Raw genomic sequence first — 17,562 nt, 5'->3', positions numbered from 1 at the left:
AGTATATATTTGCATATGATATGAGGCACATAATCTTATAAGAAAAGACTCAAACAGTGCACCTGAGGAGCAGAGGGGTTATATGGCCACTGCCATGCCTCTTCAGGTAAGCTGAAACCTGACACCTGGCTGTTACCATGGCACTGCTGAAGGAAAGCAAAGGTTGATGGGAGTTTTAGAGGATTAGGAGAGCACACATGCAGTTTGTCTGAGGCTCTTTTAGCTCTGATATTAGATATTGTTTTCGATATTTTTTCCTTACGTGCTCTAGGAAACATTAGCCTCGGGGCAGGGAACGAGACATGGGCATATTTTTCTTAAGTCTGTGTGGTGTTGAAGAAGAGAGCAAGTCAGCAAGTAAAAGTATCAGGTGTAAAATATTGATGGGGCGACAGGTGTGATCCTAAACGCCCGGCAGGTCTTTCCCCTTCTGATCGATGTATCACAGAGTGAGGGGCTGCAGGCACCCCCGCCACAGGCTGAACCACGGACCTCAGAACTGGTAAGTCTCTGGGTGGACACTTCTCTCTGTGTAGTTCTTTCTTCCTATGACTTCATCCACATTTTTCTATCTCTGTAAGTCTACAACAAGAATGTCTAGACTTACAACAGGTTTGTACTGGAGATCCTTTACTGGAACATGCTGGAGGAGCATTATTATACTCACTACCAGGCACCTAACCTGGCTTTAAGGACCTACCGATACAATGTACAAAATGTATATACAGAATGTGTTGACATATGTAAGACTGCAGAGGTCAAAGTCAATGAAATATCAGTGGATAAAAGTGGCGTGTGGTGCTATTTGCGGGCTAGAAACCAGGCCATGCGAGCCAGTATGTCTCCAGTTACACTGTTATCTCCTCCACAGTACACGTGTGATCATCTTTCTTTCTCACAGTGTTGACTTGAGATGTATTTGTCAAACGTCTAACCTAATACAGGAAAAGGCACTTTTCAGAAGAAACACTCATTTACTCATTTACCTGCTGATACAGATGAGTGGCTCAAATGGTGCCTGGAGTTAATTTCAATTTGATGTTGTGCAGTGAGGTCATGTCTCATCCTAGTGCATATGACTGCATATGCAAAACCTCCAGTGAGAGGAGTGGGACTGATTACTGGTTCACTCAGGTGTTTTCATAGGGAAGCAATGCATTTATTTAGACATATTATCTGATAAAATTTTCAGTTTCCGGATACATGAGTCATGATACACAAATCCAGGAAAAGCAACATAAAAACCATAACTTAATGACTGGAAGCTTTTAAGATAATACCATAGTATTATAGCTGAATAATTACTAGCAACCCTGAGAGCTGTTTATGTGCCTCCCTGCAGATTCACAGAGCCCCACTCCTCCTGGAGGAGTAGGAGGAGGAGGAGGAGGAGGGGGGGGTGGTGAGCGGGCAGAAGGAGGTCAGGGAGACCAGCCGGTCATCCAGGAGCTGTGGTTCATCGTAGTGATGGCAGGCATCGCCCTGCTTCTGCTGGCCATTGTCTTAGGTGTCACGCTTCACAAGGTGAGAGACATTCCTCAGTGATTTTGTGTTAGTGTGTACAGTATGTTGAGGGTGACAAACAGGGAAGGTCCAGACGTCATCCCAACATCACGGGTCACCGTCTGTGAAGGGTATCAACAAATCTGCTGAGTAAGAAACGCAAGTGTGAGAAAGCAGGTAGCCTATGCAAAATGGCTTGTGTGGTTAAATCTGTGCTGACATCACTTGTGGTGTGAGTGCGTTTCATACAGAAAGGTGAAATTTTTGAAGACGACTTCAAGCTTATAGCTGCTCTGTCCACTTCTTAAAAAGAAACCTCAGTTAGTTTCTCTCTTTTCCTCCCCTTATCCTGCACTAGGCCCTGAACAAACCCCCCTTCACCCGAGAGAGACCCCCGCTGGTGGCCCTGCCCCTGCAGAAGAGGAGCCCCATGGCTGTTTACCCACCCAGCAACTCTGTTCTGGTGGGTGGAGATTTACCCCAGTTTCTTATTGACTAATAACCATTCAATATGTAAAAAATAAAAAACATTGGTTATGCATAATATAATTGATGGGACTGATTATGGGTCATCTTGTTCACTAGTTTTTATTTTGTATTGTGGGATGATTCAACTTAACTACATAGGGCATTAGAAGCCGAATTTGCTTATAGGCCACAGTGTAAATGATTGTAAACTGCATTTCTCCCTCTCTCTTCCTCAGTTTGACACTGTGCCTGACACAACAGGCTTTTCCAACAGTGTAACACTCAAGGGTTTCACCATGAAGATCGAGGTAAAACTCAATGAACTCTAATAAATAAACTCACACCAACAACAGTTTTGTACGTGACATATTAAATCTTTTTTTTTGTTTTGTCTTATGAGGAATTGGTGGAAGCTAAATGTGAGCCCACTGATGAGGAGCGTCCGCAGGGTGAGCTTGGGATCCTCAGTGTGAACTCTCTGAGACGCAGTGTCAGCCAGGTGATGGACGGGAAGTCCCTCACCGGAGACGATGAAGCGTGGGACCCAAACATCTCAGGCCATGACAGTGGGATGGTGAGAGACCCCAAAAACGTATGCTGAACCTGTACAAACTTCCACCCCTGAAAAACTGTTACCACAGAGATTAAATGTATGTTAGGCTACAGTGCTGCACAGCATTTTCTAATCTCACATCTGTGCACTGAATCATCAGTACACAGGAGATAAAAGTGGAGACATTAACACACATGGACATTTACAAAGGTTCATTCAAGACATTTCAAAGTGACTAGAAATATGGTGCAGAGTCTTGTATCCTCCATTTAACAAGCTCCATGTTTCTCTCTTGTAGTTTATGGACGATGAGGAATTTGTTGACACCATCAAAGGTTTCAGCACCGTGAGGAAGGAGCACACCATGTTCACTGACACCAACCTGTGACCTGAGGGCGACCTTTGAACCTGACAGGACATAAAATCCACCTTGTTTTGTCTCCAACCTTGACCAGTTTTAAAGTGTCACTGTAGCTGGTTAAGAGGTGTCAAGAGGTCAGCCACAGCTTCTTCTCTCCTACAGTGAAAAATGAAGGAAGAGGAACGTAACATGATTCCTGATGGAAGACTGATGGAATAAAAGAGAAGAAAAGACGCGCAAAACGTTACGGTGCTGCCAGTTAAACATAACCAGACAAGAAACATTCCTACTGAGTGGAAAGAGGATGCACCTGCTTTTGAGCAAAACTCTTTAAGGAAAAAAAACAGTCTGAAATAATACAGCATGTCTGTTATTCAAACTTCTCAAAAAGACAAGAGACACCAAAGATACTGTGTGGTGATGCAGCACAGGTGATGAAGGCCTACTTGTTTTTTTATTATTTTACAGACATGCACATTTTCAATAAGCTTTTCTGGTCATTTTCACACTTTTGGGTGCTTTTGGTGATGGAAGAACAAAACCTGTTGTCTCAAACTGGAATCAATCTCGTGGATGCAGTTTGCAGGTGCCATTCACGTAGCCTGTGGTAACTGAGAAGATGCACACACAACAGACACAAAACTTTCTTTTCCCCTCAGTTCACAGTGATGTTAGAGTAAGACATGAGGCCTTAAGTTGAGCGACGAGGTCGAAAAACTACAAAGACCAAGTGAAGTCTGGTCAGATAGCGCATCCAAGATATTTGGTTAGCAAAGACTGAAGGGAGCGGACCAGATTTTGCCTCAACATTCATTCGGAAAGTTATGAAGACACATGTCCATATTAATGTATTTAAATTATGAACAAGGGATGAATTCAGAGCAAAGTTCACTTTACTGTTTCTCTGAAGGTAATGTGAGTCTTTGCAACATAATCTGTTGGATGAGGTGAGTTATAAGATTTGACTTATTTTAATTAAAATTTGGGGTTAAAAACTGCAGCAGATGTCACTGATTATTGAAAAGTATTTACCTCCAAATTTGGTGCTTTTGAATCTTTTAGGTTAACACAGAGACTGAGCAGCCCTTTACGAGCTGAGAACATTTAAGCTTCTTATGCGTGAATGAACCTCATTGAAACCCACTGGATTATTAAAAAAAGGCAATGTTACAGGCTAGACACAGGCCTGATGTTTGTAGCTAATAAGTTGTTTTGGAGAAGCATGGTTTTCACAGAACAGCACCAATGTGTCTTTTTGATATGTATGGACAGTTTGTGGGCACATAATGGCTCTACACACACACACATGGCAAACCACATTAAAGTCTTCACATATTAATTTATTTGAAATGAGTTGCAATGCAATGTGGGCACAAACACTTGTACCATTACAGTCAATAATATGGTTACAAAATGAACATTTACATAATAAATTAATATACTGCAGTACCACATGAGACAGTAAACATAAAACCCCAAACAGGGGAATTATATTGCGTTAAAAACAAAAAGAAATTGGTTTAATGTACAAAATTTTCCAGGCATTTACAAAGGCAGCCTCTTTTCTTGTTGCTTGTTTCGTTGTACATATATAAATATAAATCTCTAAATTGTAGTTACACTGATATGTCTGCTAAGAAGAGACCAGACGAGGGGCTCTGGCCTGAGACGAGATCCTTTGGTGACCTCCGTGCTGACTGCCATTTCATTATAAAACAAAAGATTAATTTACACAATTATTGTAACCGTTTTCACTGAAGCTTGTGATTTATCAGATTATAATCAGCTGAGGGACGTTTTCTTAAAATCGCTTGTGTATTATTGCCACAAGCCTTCTGGAGTTTTTATTTAAGATTAATGTTTATTTGTTATAAGGTTTTCTGCATTTAATTGCAACATGCACTTGTCCCTTTAGTGTGATATTAATATGTAAACAAATAAATTATTCATAATTAGAAATGCGTTCTTCAGCAGTAAAGTGCATGCAGCACATGCTAGGTTGTGAATGTTTTCAATGCTGGCAACAGTACATATAAATGGTTAAATATAGCACTACGAGTTTTTGTCATCCTTTACAAAAGAATAAATGGACCCCTCATGTTTAAGCAACCCTTTGTGCAATCATCCCCAACATCCACAATCTCTATTGCACCCCATTTTCTTCCTCTCATGCCCTTTTCTTCAGTAAAAGTAAATTCCTTTCTCAAGAGTTTCTTACAAATCAACCTCTGAGTTTCTAATAAACTGAAGTTCGCTGCTGGATGTTACAACTGCATCGTTCCCTTCACTAGACTGCTACACCATGCGGATGCTACTGAGAGGCCTTCGCATGTGCCATTAATTTGCTAGCTACACCTACTACTATTACTACTAAGCAGAGTCTAGGACTTTTAGAATTGTGTTTCAAAAAATCATGCCATAATCAACATCTGTAATGCTACCCTGATTTAGTCAAGAGGCTACCATGATTACCTCCATCTGCTCATCCAGGTATTTAGAGTGAGATTTAGAGTGCGAAAAGATAAAAGTGCAGCAAGTTGAAGCCTAGCTGTTAAAATATCGTCGGAAAAATACACAGAATCAGGAATGTCAGTACCTTTCAGAACAAGATTTTAAACCTAACACTGATGTTCGTACCTGAGAGCTAGACTAGACCTGATCTGACAGTGTGTGGTGCACCTGTAGTAGCTGGTGATCTGGACGTTAGTGTACCAACTTGCTGATGACACAGCATGAAGTGCAGTGTTAGATTGGTGTTGCATGGTTTTAAAGGGGGCTCCAATGATTTAAGACTGCACTGCCGCAAAGCTGGGAGAGTTGCAAGACACAAAATGAAAAAACAGGATGGTCAAAACCGATGAGCCTGAGGCTGAGATATCCTGACTTTTTAGTCCATTGTATGGAACCAGTTCCCACAATGTAACTTGATGGCATCTTTTTGTTAGACCCTCTGTGTTTGGTAAACACGGACTTCTTTCAACTCCGTGCCCTGAGTTTTTAACAAACTTTGTGTTATAAATTTGTAGTCTTAAACCCAAGCCAATATAACCCTGATGACATCACTATTACATCATCAGGGTTATTATCTCAACTATGACAAAGCTCCTCCAAAGCCACAGAAGATGCTATACAACTGTTTTACAGGCTAAATAGTGCTCTCTGTGACACACAAACTGATGGCAATGTGTTAAATCAGCGGAGTGCCCCTTTAAGGCTGTTAAAAACCTCATGCTGACTGATAAGGTGAAGAGATGGAACAGGATACATTTTTCACCACTGCTATCTTAAGTTTCTAAGCTTCATCTAACACTAATCTAGTGAGACATACTCTAACGTACATCCATCACATACTCCACTACATGACCAGATCACTGACAGACTAAAGTGCTACCACAAAATCCCTAACATGTACACAACAGTTAAAGGGTCAACAGATAAAGAAAACCCACTGCTTATACTAGAAGCTTAACTACACAACTATCAAATCTGACATAATCTTAACTACACTATTTATCTAACGATACGGCCATACGGTCGTTTTCTACTAATGCAAAAATTGAATACATGAGGTATCTGCAGACTCATGTGATGACGACTCCTGGGGAAGCGATAAAGTTGTTGGGGATGGGGTCACTACTTGAGGGCTCAGAGGTCATTGGACAGCATTTACAAAATGATGTTGCAACATGGTCACAAAAGTGGCAAATGGCAAGTCCCTCATCTTACTAAAAACAACTCATTATCCAAAAATATGCTTTACATGTTTGTTCATTCAGCTATTACTTTCTTAAATCATTTCACTTTTTTTCCCTTTTTCAAAAAGTGAAAAGTTCCCAAAACAGTGCAAATTCATTTCATCGTATACAAAATATTTCATTTTAACATTCGACTAAAAGCTAATATTGCGCGCAAACTCAAAACCAACATGCAAAGACAGGTGAGCCTATAATTTTGGATATTCAAATTAAAGGGTTTGATCATTTCAATCCTTAGCAAGCAGGTTTTTCAACCGCAGCAAATTATATGCAACTGATCATCCAATGCTTTTAAAGCAAAGGTTTCCAAACAGGAAAATCGAGATTTATACTTGATACCACGGCTCGCCTGGCACTTTAAGATCTAGAAATTCTGCCAGGATTTGTTTTCCCGTCAGGCATGAACTACACAGATGCAAATGCATTCAGTTCACAAAACAGATTGGACTGCATTTCCCTCACAGAGGCCCGCTGATGAAGCCCACAGAATACAAAAAAAAAAAAAAAAAAACACCTTGTTATTTCCCTGATCCTTTACCTTTCAAGAGCCACTGGCAAATCAGGAAGTGAGGTGTTCAGACTAACACTGATCAACATGCAGTCAGGATATACAGGGCTGTAGAACTCAGGCAACAAAACAATAAAAGATTGTAACTATACAGACCAATGAGCTATATCTAGAGTTAAAATCTTAGGAACAACAATGGCTGAGTAAAAAAATGCCACAAGGAAAGAAAGTCTATGTTGTGAAAAATGGGGAGGAAGGTTTGGATTTTAATCCATAATCTGGTGTCATCCAGATTACCAGAACCCCCATCTGGTGGTCCAGTGGAAGGTCCTTGAAATGCAAGGCTTCGCCTTTGGCTTTACGTGGGACAAAGAACTGTGGAGACAAAAAGAGATCAGTTAATCATCAGTGCAGTTCTGTGAGAGCTGTGAGAGCTATAAAGAATGGAAGAGCAACTACCACAGGGAGAAATGTGGGGTGAGAAAATAGGAAACAGTAGCTACAGATGAGAAGCAAACACGTGAACAGCTGCTACTAGAAGCTCGCAGTAAAGGGGAATCATGTGCACAGCACGACAGGCGCTACAGCAAAGAGCGAGTGAGGGAAGGCTGCTGCTTTGAGGGGAGAAAGTGCTACTACACAGAGTGAGAGTAGAAGGCTGAAGGTGAAGAACCTGTGTTAATGTGTCAGTGCCTCACAAACCTCAGTTTCCACTGCTCTCATACCAGAGCTACCCAAAGGACAATGCAGCACAGACGAGAGACAAGGAAGGCACACGGTCAACAGTGGAGAGTGGCAAGAAAAGCACTTTGTCCCTCCCATAAAACTAACATTTGTATTGAGTTTCAGTGTTTTCATTTCTCAATGCCATACTGTTTTTCTACTATCAGCTACCCTGAAAATGGAGAAATGAACTTTATACTTCCACTTTCAAGCAAAGGGGGACGGGGTGTGTGAATGTCAGGGGGAGCCAACACAATCAAAAGTTACCTGGCTGTGACACACACCTCTACATATAAGTCCCCTTTGGCACACTGTTTAAAACAAATCATTTCCACACTCTGAGGTTTTTCCAGCAACTGCAGTTGCTATTTGCTTCCTGACGCCAAAGTATGGAAAGTATGTTTACCTTTGAGGATGTAGTCTGTTAGCAGGGCAGGTACCTTCTCACTGTCATCCCTCATGGCATGGAGGACTAGCAGAGAGAGAGAAGTACATTTTGAAAACAAAACATACACTGAGGGAAAACAAAGAAAATAAAGCTCATGGCTTGAGTACAAACAAACCGAGGAGAAGCCACATCTCATTTTGTCATTATGTGTATCTGTGTTTGTGTGTTGGTGCACTCACTCTTTGTGAGGATCTGGAGGTCTTCTACTGATGGGGAGCCTGCTTTCTTCTCATAAGGGATTACTGTGGTCAGGTACTGAGTAAAAAAGACCATGTAAGATACAATTAAACAGTTATAATATATATATATATATATATATATATATATATATATATATATATATATATATATATATATATATATATATATATATATATATATATATATATATATATATATATAGAGAGAGAGAGAGAGAGAGAGAGAGACAGAGAGAGAGAGAGAGACAGAGAGAGAGAGAGAGAGAGAGTCACATAGTACTTTCATTGTAGTCTGTTCATTTAATCTTGTAACAAAAATAGGCCAAACTCAGACAGACTGTGACTGTGACAGAGTTAAAAAATATGTTGTTTGTCAGTGTCATGAAAACCATGTGAACATATGGTGAATGAGAGCAGCTTTACATGTAACTGCATGTGGGTTTTAACCTTTCAGCGCAAATGTTTACTGATGAGAAGTTTTAAAAAAGCAGTGATTATGCAACAGTATCTTGTTGGCTTAAAACAAAGGAAGAATGAGACTGTGCCACAGTTAAAGCTGCAAAATAAAAATGACGGGTGATTGAGTAATGCTTTGTTGAAATCAAGTTATTTAAAAAAAAAAAAAAAAGACAACAAGAAAAAAAAAAGAAAAGACAGACGAAAGAAATGGCAGAAAAAAATGCAACACCAGCGGTGGTAGCTGTAGAAAAGGAAACAAATGCACCACAGAGGAAAAAAGAAAGAAGGAAAAAATAAAACAGCACAGAAATTCTCTCACAGAAAATCTGCAGTGGAAAGAAAGAGCAGGGGCACCTGTTTATCCCCTCCTGTGTTGCCAAAAGTTTGACGGAGACCATTTTGAATGACATTGGAGAGTCCCTCCAAAGTGAGGAGCTACAAGGAGCAAGAGGAGGGAGGAAAAGAAGAGAGTAAAGAGAGATGAGGAGCTTTCTACAGAGTATATTAAAGGGACAGAAGGAAAAGGCTCGGCACAAACCTCAGTGCTAAAATAAAAGCAGCTAGCTTCCCCCATGCAGCCTGTCACATTATGCATCGTGCATATCTACTTAGAATTTGAACAAATGTGTGGCTGTGTATACATGAGTCTGTTTCACTAGTCATCATTATCATCATGCATACAGGGCATGTGTGTGTGTCTTAATCTTTGCCTCCCACTGTGCCACATGACTCACTGTGCCTGGTATGTGTGTGCTCGCTGTCCTCTGGCCGTTGGGTCCGGTTGTAGTCGTACTTCTGATTTTCTTCTTCTTGCGCAGCAGCTCGCGGTGCTCCTTCTGTCTGTTCTGCACGTCGATCAGCAGTGAGATGAAGCTGTTCTTCACCTGTTTTTACACAATACCCATTTTATTTATGTTGCTTTTTAAGATCAAACTACTACTACTACACTAATACTTATACATGTACTGCTAAATCTTTTTTTAGATCCACTATGACACAGTCATGACAAGTTACTTTGTAAAAATGAGGTTGCCAGCGATTCACTGACCCCTCACTGGCCTGCAGAACGCTGTGAGCACTGCAGTCTGTTCTCACTGCACAACAGATGTTCAAATGGCCCTATTTTCAAATCTGATTTTTCAACATGTAAACCTTCTTTATAGTGAAGCATTACTGTATAACTGTATGACTGATTGTACCATTAAAGTTAGCTGAATGCTGTCAACAATCTGGTCATTTTTCACATGTTGCTCAGCTTTTCAAAAACTCAACACAAGCACAGTTAAGAAGATTAAAATCAAAGTACCTCCTTTTCATAGTCCAGTTCGTCTCGCAGGGCCAGAGCCTGGATTAGCTCTTCACTGTAGCGACGAATGGCTGTTTCCACTTCCTCCAGAGTCTCAGTCAGTTCAGACACAGAGAGCTGACGCAGCCCTGAGGGTGGTGTACAGATATATTAAATGTGTAGTATAGTCATGCATTGGTTGTGTGTATGGGATTTCACAATGAATAGTATTTTGACTTTTTATTCAAGTTATACTTTGACTATACTATAATTAACGATGTTAGGAATTCAATTCATATAATGGCTTCCAATACAACCTTAAGTTAAATGTCACCCAATAAGCTCTGTACTAACTACATGCAAGACACAAACACTTTAAGTGAACACTGTATATTATCCATTCGAGGCTAAATGTTCTTGTTCAGTTCAGACATAATCTTGTGCTACAAACTACACAAAGGCTTGTAAATCTTTTACATGCAATTAAAATGCAAAGTACAAAATATTACATCCGTCAAGTGATGTGGATTAAAGTATCTCCCCGACTGAGACTAAATGGCGTGGCATACATATTGTGAATACACTTAGTGACACTCATTAGGAACTGTTTAATATGTAGAACACACCACATACTGCAGTTAATTTACACAGATATCTGAGACAAAATCTACAGCCTAAAGCAAACTGGGTGCAAATGCTCAGTTGACACCACTCTGGTATTAGAAAGTGTGTTCAAGTCAAATATATGCTGTCCATTATATAACATTGTATGATGATAACGCAACTGCTGTCCGGTTGTGTTTGTTACACATTACATAAGTATGGTACTACACGTGTGTAGCTGCTTCTTTGTGTACTGTACTGTCTGACCTATTACACTTCATTAAGTGATTTAGAAAGCTGTCAAATGGCAGTGGGAGTGTGAAAAGGCACACAAACACATTGGCGCTCCCAAGGAGGTGAGCACTAACTTTCAGAGCTTCATGTTTGTCATTCACAACCACGGTGGTACTCACGGTCCTCGTAGCTGGTGTTTGAGCCAGAGCGTTTCAGGGCGTGGAGGTCCTGAGAGAGCATGGACAGGTCGGACTGGGAGGGACTCTCATCATCCTCTGGGTCTGGAGACTCCTGCATCATCTCTTCTATCTCCTCTATCACCTAGACACCACAAAAACATAGACACACAAATTATGTGTTCAGATTCAGGGTTTCATGTTGATGTGTTGATCTAAGTCACTGTCACAGTGTAGCACAGTAGAGCACTCCGGCTGCTGTGACAGACACAAGATTAAGGTTGGTGACCTGTGTGTCTCGTCTGAGCTGATGTTTGCGTAAGACACATGGAGAGTATCAGCAGTGGCTGCAGTCAAACCTAATGTATGTGCAGCACTTCAGGACAGTAGTTTCTGAGACACAACACCTTCAGGTAGCTAAACAAATTCATTTTACTCAGGTCAGTCTGTTTATAGTTTGCTTCTCCAAAGAATTAAACATCATTATGTGATCAAAAGAAAACGTTTGAAAGCTTTCCAGGAAGACAAGATGCCAGCCAGAATGTGACATTTGTTTGTATCTGTGTTTGTCTGTGCACAAAGCTGAACATATGCTCAACTTTCTGACATGCAAAAGGATAAACATTTATACACAGAGAACATTACTACACAAACTGGATGGATCTTAGTAGTTATTTAGTTATTTAGGCTACTTACATTAATTCTATTCAAATATAATTTTCAAATCAGAATCTTACAGCGTTGATTTGTCAGACCCTTTGTCACAGCTGGATTTCTTTGTAGCAAGAGCCAAGAATTTTGCATATTCTGACAGCGTTTGCTGCAGCTATGAAAGGCCTTTGCCACAGAAACTAAGTAGCATAGTTAAAAAAATGGAATTTGTGGTTCTTCATTTTTATATGTGTCACGACACAAGAATTGTGTTTTTTGTTTTTTTTTTTGACCCCAAAAATCTGTCAGTTCCCAAGAAAACTACCATAAAAAGCCTGAAACATCATAAGAAACCCTGATGTACACATTTCTATATCCAAAGTTGTAACTGTAGATGCAGGTGTGTGGAGTATTAAGACCATGTGATGGATTTATTTAAATCAAAATGACAGCCAATTTGTAAATAATAGTGTATATAACATGACAGCTTTGTGGGTGTAAAATATACAAAACACTGCTGAATTTGTGCGTACGGTGTGTCTGAACAAATCACCTGTTCAGCTGTGAAGAGTGGCTCATCGTTGATGCAGGAGACAATGATTGAGTGCATATCCATCTGCTCCCTCAGCTCCTCATCGTCTGAGAGATCCAGAGACTGGTTATCCAACTTCTGACAGAAGGAGAGAGAACTTGGATGAGACAACAAACAGGTGGCTAAGCAGATTGAAGAGCAAACTGCTTACGCTCTGTGTCTTTGACTCTTCAGGAGGGTAACATTTCAAAAAGTGTGCAGATAAATGTAAACGTAGCCTGTATGCTGTGTGTGTTTGTGTGTGTGTGTGTTTGTGGTACCTCATGCTCCGTGAGGTTGAGGGTGGGCAGGTGTAGGGAGCGAATGTGTGATGTCTTCCAGTCGACAGGCATCACGTTGCCGTAGTTATCTGTCAGAGCATTCCACACTCTGGGAAAATAGTAAGAATCATTCATGATGTCATTAGTGCTGGAGAATAATACACTCATAGACAAAATAAAGTTTTGAGCAAAGAGCAGAAGACATGTGAAGGGTTTTCAGGCCACAATCGATAAGACAAACCCTGTTTCCTTCTCTTTTAACTGTGACACAGCATTACTTGGCAGTGTTGTGTCCTCTTTTTCCACCATCCCCCTCACCACTTCACTATGTTCCTGCTGCTGCATCTCGCAGCAGTTGCCTGAATCCACTGACGAATGCAACAACTCCCTAATCACACATTTCCCTGGTGAGACACATTGACGCATGTATGGTAGTTCAACCTTAAAATGAAGATTTGTTTAGGAAGCTAATTTCTGCAAAACTTACATTTAAGGAACTGTGTGTTTAGATCTTTAGAGCCTTATTTGTGTTTGCTGATAATACTGGCTTATTTAGAAACAATGTTTACATTATACCAACAGACAGTTGAATGTTTACAATAGCAAGCAGAAGGCAAGCTGGCAGAGAATATGTCACAGCCGGGCAGATGGTGGAGAGGAGCCTGTTAAACATAACAAGTGTATTGTTCAACTGTAAAATATGCTGCCACCATCATCTTTGTAAAACATATTGAAGCCTCTGGTTAAATATGTACAATCATGTACATTTAGTTGTTTACTCTACACTCAGCTTGTGTTAGTTACTTAAGTGGGCAGTAACTGGCTCCAGCTAATTTATAAAAGCCTCATTAATTTCATTTTATTCAGCACAAGCAGAGTTGGAGACGTTATTAAATGTTATGTGCAGTCTTACAGACTATGTGAATCTGTCCCTTCATGTGCCAGAAAAAAACTAACAACTGCAGGTATTTTGCATGTTTTTCAAACACTGTGACAGAAAATCGAATCAGTGCAGGATATAAAATTCACGTGCACATGCAAGTCACTGTGTTTTCATCCCTGGCCCTGACTGCTGCGAGCACAGAGAGGATGGATGCTGTGAACCCATGTGTCAGAGTGGCTCTGCATCGTCATACCCTTTCGCACACGCGCACACACACACACACACACACAGTGTTTATGTAACTTGCATGTTTCTCCCTGAAGTGCTCATGCACAGCTTGGTGAGTAGGGGGCTGCTGGCTTGTTCTAAATAGGGCAAAGGCTGGCAGGAAATATCTTTTGTGCTGCAAGCAATGACACTGTCTCGGGCACGTGAGTCCATGCCAAAAGGCGCCATTCGCTTCAGTTTCACTGAGATCATTTGCATTTCAAAAACAAGGCTGGTCCAGATTTCAAGGAACCAATTCATTTGTTTCTACTTCAACTCTGTGCCAATTTTTTCTGGATTTCTTGCTCAAATATATTTATGCACATGTTGTTTTATCTTGCACACATGGGCAAACATATAATTCACATGCACAACTTGGCTTTCACACAAACAAAATTTGCTTTCTCTGTACACACTAAGTGAGCAACACTTCCTCCTTGTCATCCCTGTTGTTCATCTCAGCTATGGTCTTACTGGAGAACTTGTTAAGTGCCTAGGCACGTCCTGCAAAAGTGCAGTCATCCAGAAAAGACTCTCACTGAGCCTGGCACTGCTCTTTGTGCTTCACCGGGCTGCTGTCCAATTATTCCATTCCCTTCTTCCTCTGTTTCTTTACCTATAACCACCATAGAAGTTTCCTTCCCATCTGACAAGCCCTCCTAAAAATTCCTCTTGACATTTAGAGCACCATTAACTGTGCATAACCGTTACTACAAGCCCTCTGTGATGCATGCATGTTTGTTTGTATGTCTAAGGGAAAAGCTGCAGTTACATTACAAAATATCCAAGTAAAAATGGTGATGCTACTGAGTCCAGTCACAAGTCCTCCAATCTCCAATCTCCCATCTCCAATTGACCAGCTTATATCTGAGGTAACTAGATATTTATATAATATATCTATATTATATAGCCTGAATGTTAATTATCCAGTATGATTTTAATACTATTTACTAACATTTTTTAGCTTCAGGTTCTTAATTGTGGTAATTTGCTGCTTTCTTTATCAAATGTGATAGTAAACTGAATAAGTTCTGGTTTTAGACTGCTGGATGAGCGAAATAAGCAAACTGTCACCTCAGACTTCAGAAAAATGTGATGGGCATTCTTAATACGTTTTGGACATTTTAGAGACCATTTATCAATCAATCCATGAACCGAGAACTGCAATGATTATTCAATCCTTTGGTCTATGAATAATGAAAAAAATGGATGTCACAACTACCCAGAGTCAAAAATGATGCAATTGTTCTGTTGTGTCTAACCAACAGTCCAAAACTTGAATATGGTCAGTTTACAATGAGATAAAGCAAGACAAATGGATATAAATATAGGAAAGCAGCAAATTCTCTCATTTAAGATACTGAAATTAGAAAATGGTTATACTAGATAAATCACTGAAACAATTATCACAAAAGTTGTTGTTTAATTTTGTGCTAACAGACTATCAATTAACTATTCCTGCTCTTTAGCTGATGGTGAAAATGACCATTAGTTGCAGCCCTAAACCATTGTTTTTCAAAGTACATCTTAAATGGACTGACAGTTTTGGTTGTCTTGTCAATCATTATTAACAATTTGACACTTGGCACTGGTTTTCACCTCCCTTAATGCAGACTACGAAAGCAAAACTCTGAATGCAGCGTAGTAGTCTTCATCAGTCAGTAATGCATTTTCATTGTCTAGTCCTATATTTAAGTGTATGTTAATTATGCACAATTCAGAGCAACACTAAAACTATAACAAGGGATACAATATCCGAGACCCCTCTCCCATCCAGCGGTCTCAGACTTTTGCACTCCACTGTGCATTAACAATGTCTAGGGTGATACAAGTTCCACATTCAATATTCTAGTTCAGTCAAGTCCATGATTCAAGTAAAGCAACACTTTTGTGTGGAAATGCAATTTCTCTCTTTGGTAGTGCAGGGGAGGCTTACATACATGATGCTGATCAGATGGCACAGTTTCACTGTGTTGCAATGTTAGATGCAGAAGGCAAGAGGAGGGTGATTCATGCAGCTCTGTAGTTACAGTGACGTCTATGCTCAGTGTGGGATTGATGGGACAAGCAACTGTGAAGAAATAGCATCTTGTAGTGTGACTGTGACATTTGTGTGTCTACGAGATACAACAAACTGTGGAGAACGTCCAACTGAGATAACAAGGGCTGTTAAGGTGGCAAGAAGAAATGCTGACAGTATAATATTTCAGTGACTAATGATTACATGTATGAAACATGACATACTGTGTCTGTTAGCAGTGAGAGAGAACAGCGGGGCTCCTAAAAGTCAAGTCAAAGAAAAACAATGTTGTGCTTCACATATTCAACATAAGCATGGATCAACAACCAGTCACTTACACACAATATACACTTTATGGATCAATGGTTTAATAGCCAACATCAACCAGTCCAGCGTGAAATCAAGTACTGGTAACGTGGCATGATCCCTCCCTGCAGTACCCGCCACCCCCCACACACAACCATTTCAACAACAACATGTAAACTTAAGATTTAACCGTTAATAGACCAGACTGCTAAAATATCTTAATAAATTACGTTTGTAAATCGCAACGTGTTACTGTCACTCAATTTCTGAATGTCAACCTAAATTTTAAGAGTCTCAGTGAGCCAAATACTGAAACAGGTGAAACACACTTTGTTATAATACAGCGCAAAGTATTCTCGTTCAGCAAACATGTACCGGCCAACTAAACTTTGTTCGACGCTGATTAAAGCTAAGCTAAAACCCTCAACCTCACCCGTAACAGAAACGTTAGAGGTTAGCCCGCTGAGGCTAACGTGGCTAGCTAGCTAAGAGATTAAAAGTTAGCGTAAATAAAACCCGCATATAATTCACACTCACTCGTCGTCTTTCAAGTAATTGTCCTCTGAGATAGGTTTTATGGGAGCTATGCTTTCCGTCGTGGTGTTGTAGTTTCGGAAACACACTGTCAGCTTCTCGTCGAAGTCGTGGACGAGGTCCTCCATCGATTTGAAGCTGCAGATCTCCCCCGAGAAACTGTTGTCCAGGTCTGAGAAATCGTCTAGGCCCGACGACGAATCAGCCACATTTGAGTTTAGCTGGTCCAGCTGGTCGGCCGACTCCAAGGAAGGCTTGAATTCGTTGAAGTCCTGCCAGTCCTCATCGAAGTGGGCTAACGGCGCCGCCATGACTGCCGTGGGAGCTCGGTTGACAGTCAGTTAGACCCCTCGATGGTGCTCTGTTTTCGGCTGCGAGACACTGGACTAGACGGTGAGGCAGAGGGACGCTGGCTGAGAGAGAGGGGGTGGGCGGGGCAGTGTGACGTCAGGCTCGACGCCACTCCCCTTTTTGGTGGAGCAAAACAAACAGGTCTGAGACCTGACTCTGACTGTGAACAGGAGGGAGTCCACGCAAGAGAAGCATATATATACCGTCTATTAAAACTGACAGTTACACAAATGAACAACGGGGTGTGAAAATAATCAACAGTGTTTGCCATTAGAGCAACGCATGGATGTTTGTTGTGAGGAGTGGAGGTGTTGAATGTGCAAACTAAAAAAATGATGCAGAAAGGACGCCAGCTGTTGGAAAGGAGATACAGAGATACACGGGCCAATATTAATATTCAGTGTGGCTAGCGAGACACGCAG

At 40.7% G+C, this 17,562-nt stretch overlaps 2 protein-coding genes across 5 annotated transcripts; one reads left to right on the top strand and one right to left on the bottom strand.

Moving 5' to 3' along the window:
- The first annotated feature begins 302 nt into the window (after positions 1 to 302).
- Positions 303 to 4,190, top strand: LOC139622229 (usherin). Its single transcript, XM_071479459.1, has 6 exons — positions 303 to 357; positions 1,343 to 1,524; positions 1,862 to 1,966; positions 2,208 to 2,279; positions 2,372 to 2,545; positions 2,823 to 4,190. The coding sequence occupies exons 1-6, from the start codon at positions 303 to 305 to the stop codon at positions 2,910 to 2,912; spliced, it is 678 nt and encodes a 225-aa protein (XP_071335560.1). The 3' UTR covers positions 2,913 to 4,190.
- A 14-nt stretch (positions 4,191 to 4,204) lies between these two features.
- Positions 4,205 to 17,216, bottom strand: fez2b (fasciculation and elongation protein zeta 2b). Of its 4 annotated transcripts, XM_071479001.1 has the most exons (11): positions 16,793 to 17,216; positions 12,780 to 12,888; positions 12,481 to 12,597; positions 11,280 to 11,421; positions 10,285 to 10,412; positions 9,713 to 9,862; positions 9,333 to 9,413; positions 8,499 to 8,574; positions 8,278 to 8,343; positions 7,851 to 7,878; positions 4,205 to 7,523 (listed from the first exon to the last, which is right to left on the bottom strand). In XM_071479001.1, the coding sequence occupies exons 1-10, from the start codon at positions 17,098 to 17,100 to the stop codon at positions 7,868 to 7,870; spliced, it is 1,188 nt and encodes a 395-aa protein (XP_071335102.1). In that variant the 5' UTR covers positions 17,101 to 17,216; the 3' UTR covers positions 4,205 to 7,523; positions 7,851 to 7,867. The 4 variants fall into 4 exon arrangements, with proteins under 4 accessions (XP_071335102.1, XP_071335101.1, XP_071335104.1 ...); XM_071479000.1 differs by lacking the exon at positions 7,851 to 7,878 and having other exon boundaries at positions 16,793 to 17,215; XM_071479003.1 differs by lacking the exon at positions 9,333 to 9,413 and having other exon boundaries at positions 16,793 to 17,212.
- Positions 17,217 to 17,562: the final 346 nt, after the last annotated feature.

Source organism: Trachinotus anak, unplaced genomic scaffold, assembly GCF_046630095.1.
Source record: "Trachinotus anak isolate AG129_WGS33_773 ecotype Australia unplaced genomic scaffold, CSIRO_AGI_Tana_v1 ptg000005l, whole genome shotgun sequence".
Classification (NCBI taxonomy): Eukaryota; Metazoa; Chordata; class Actinopteri; order Carangiformes; family Carangidae; genus Trachinotus; species Trachinotus anak.
Note: the sequence above shows the minus strand (reverse complement) of the source record. Positions and strands in the feature narration are given on the sequence as shown.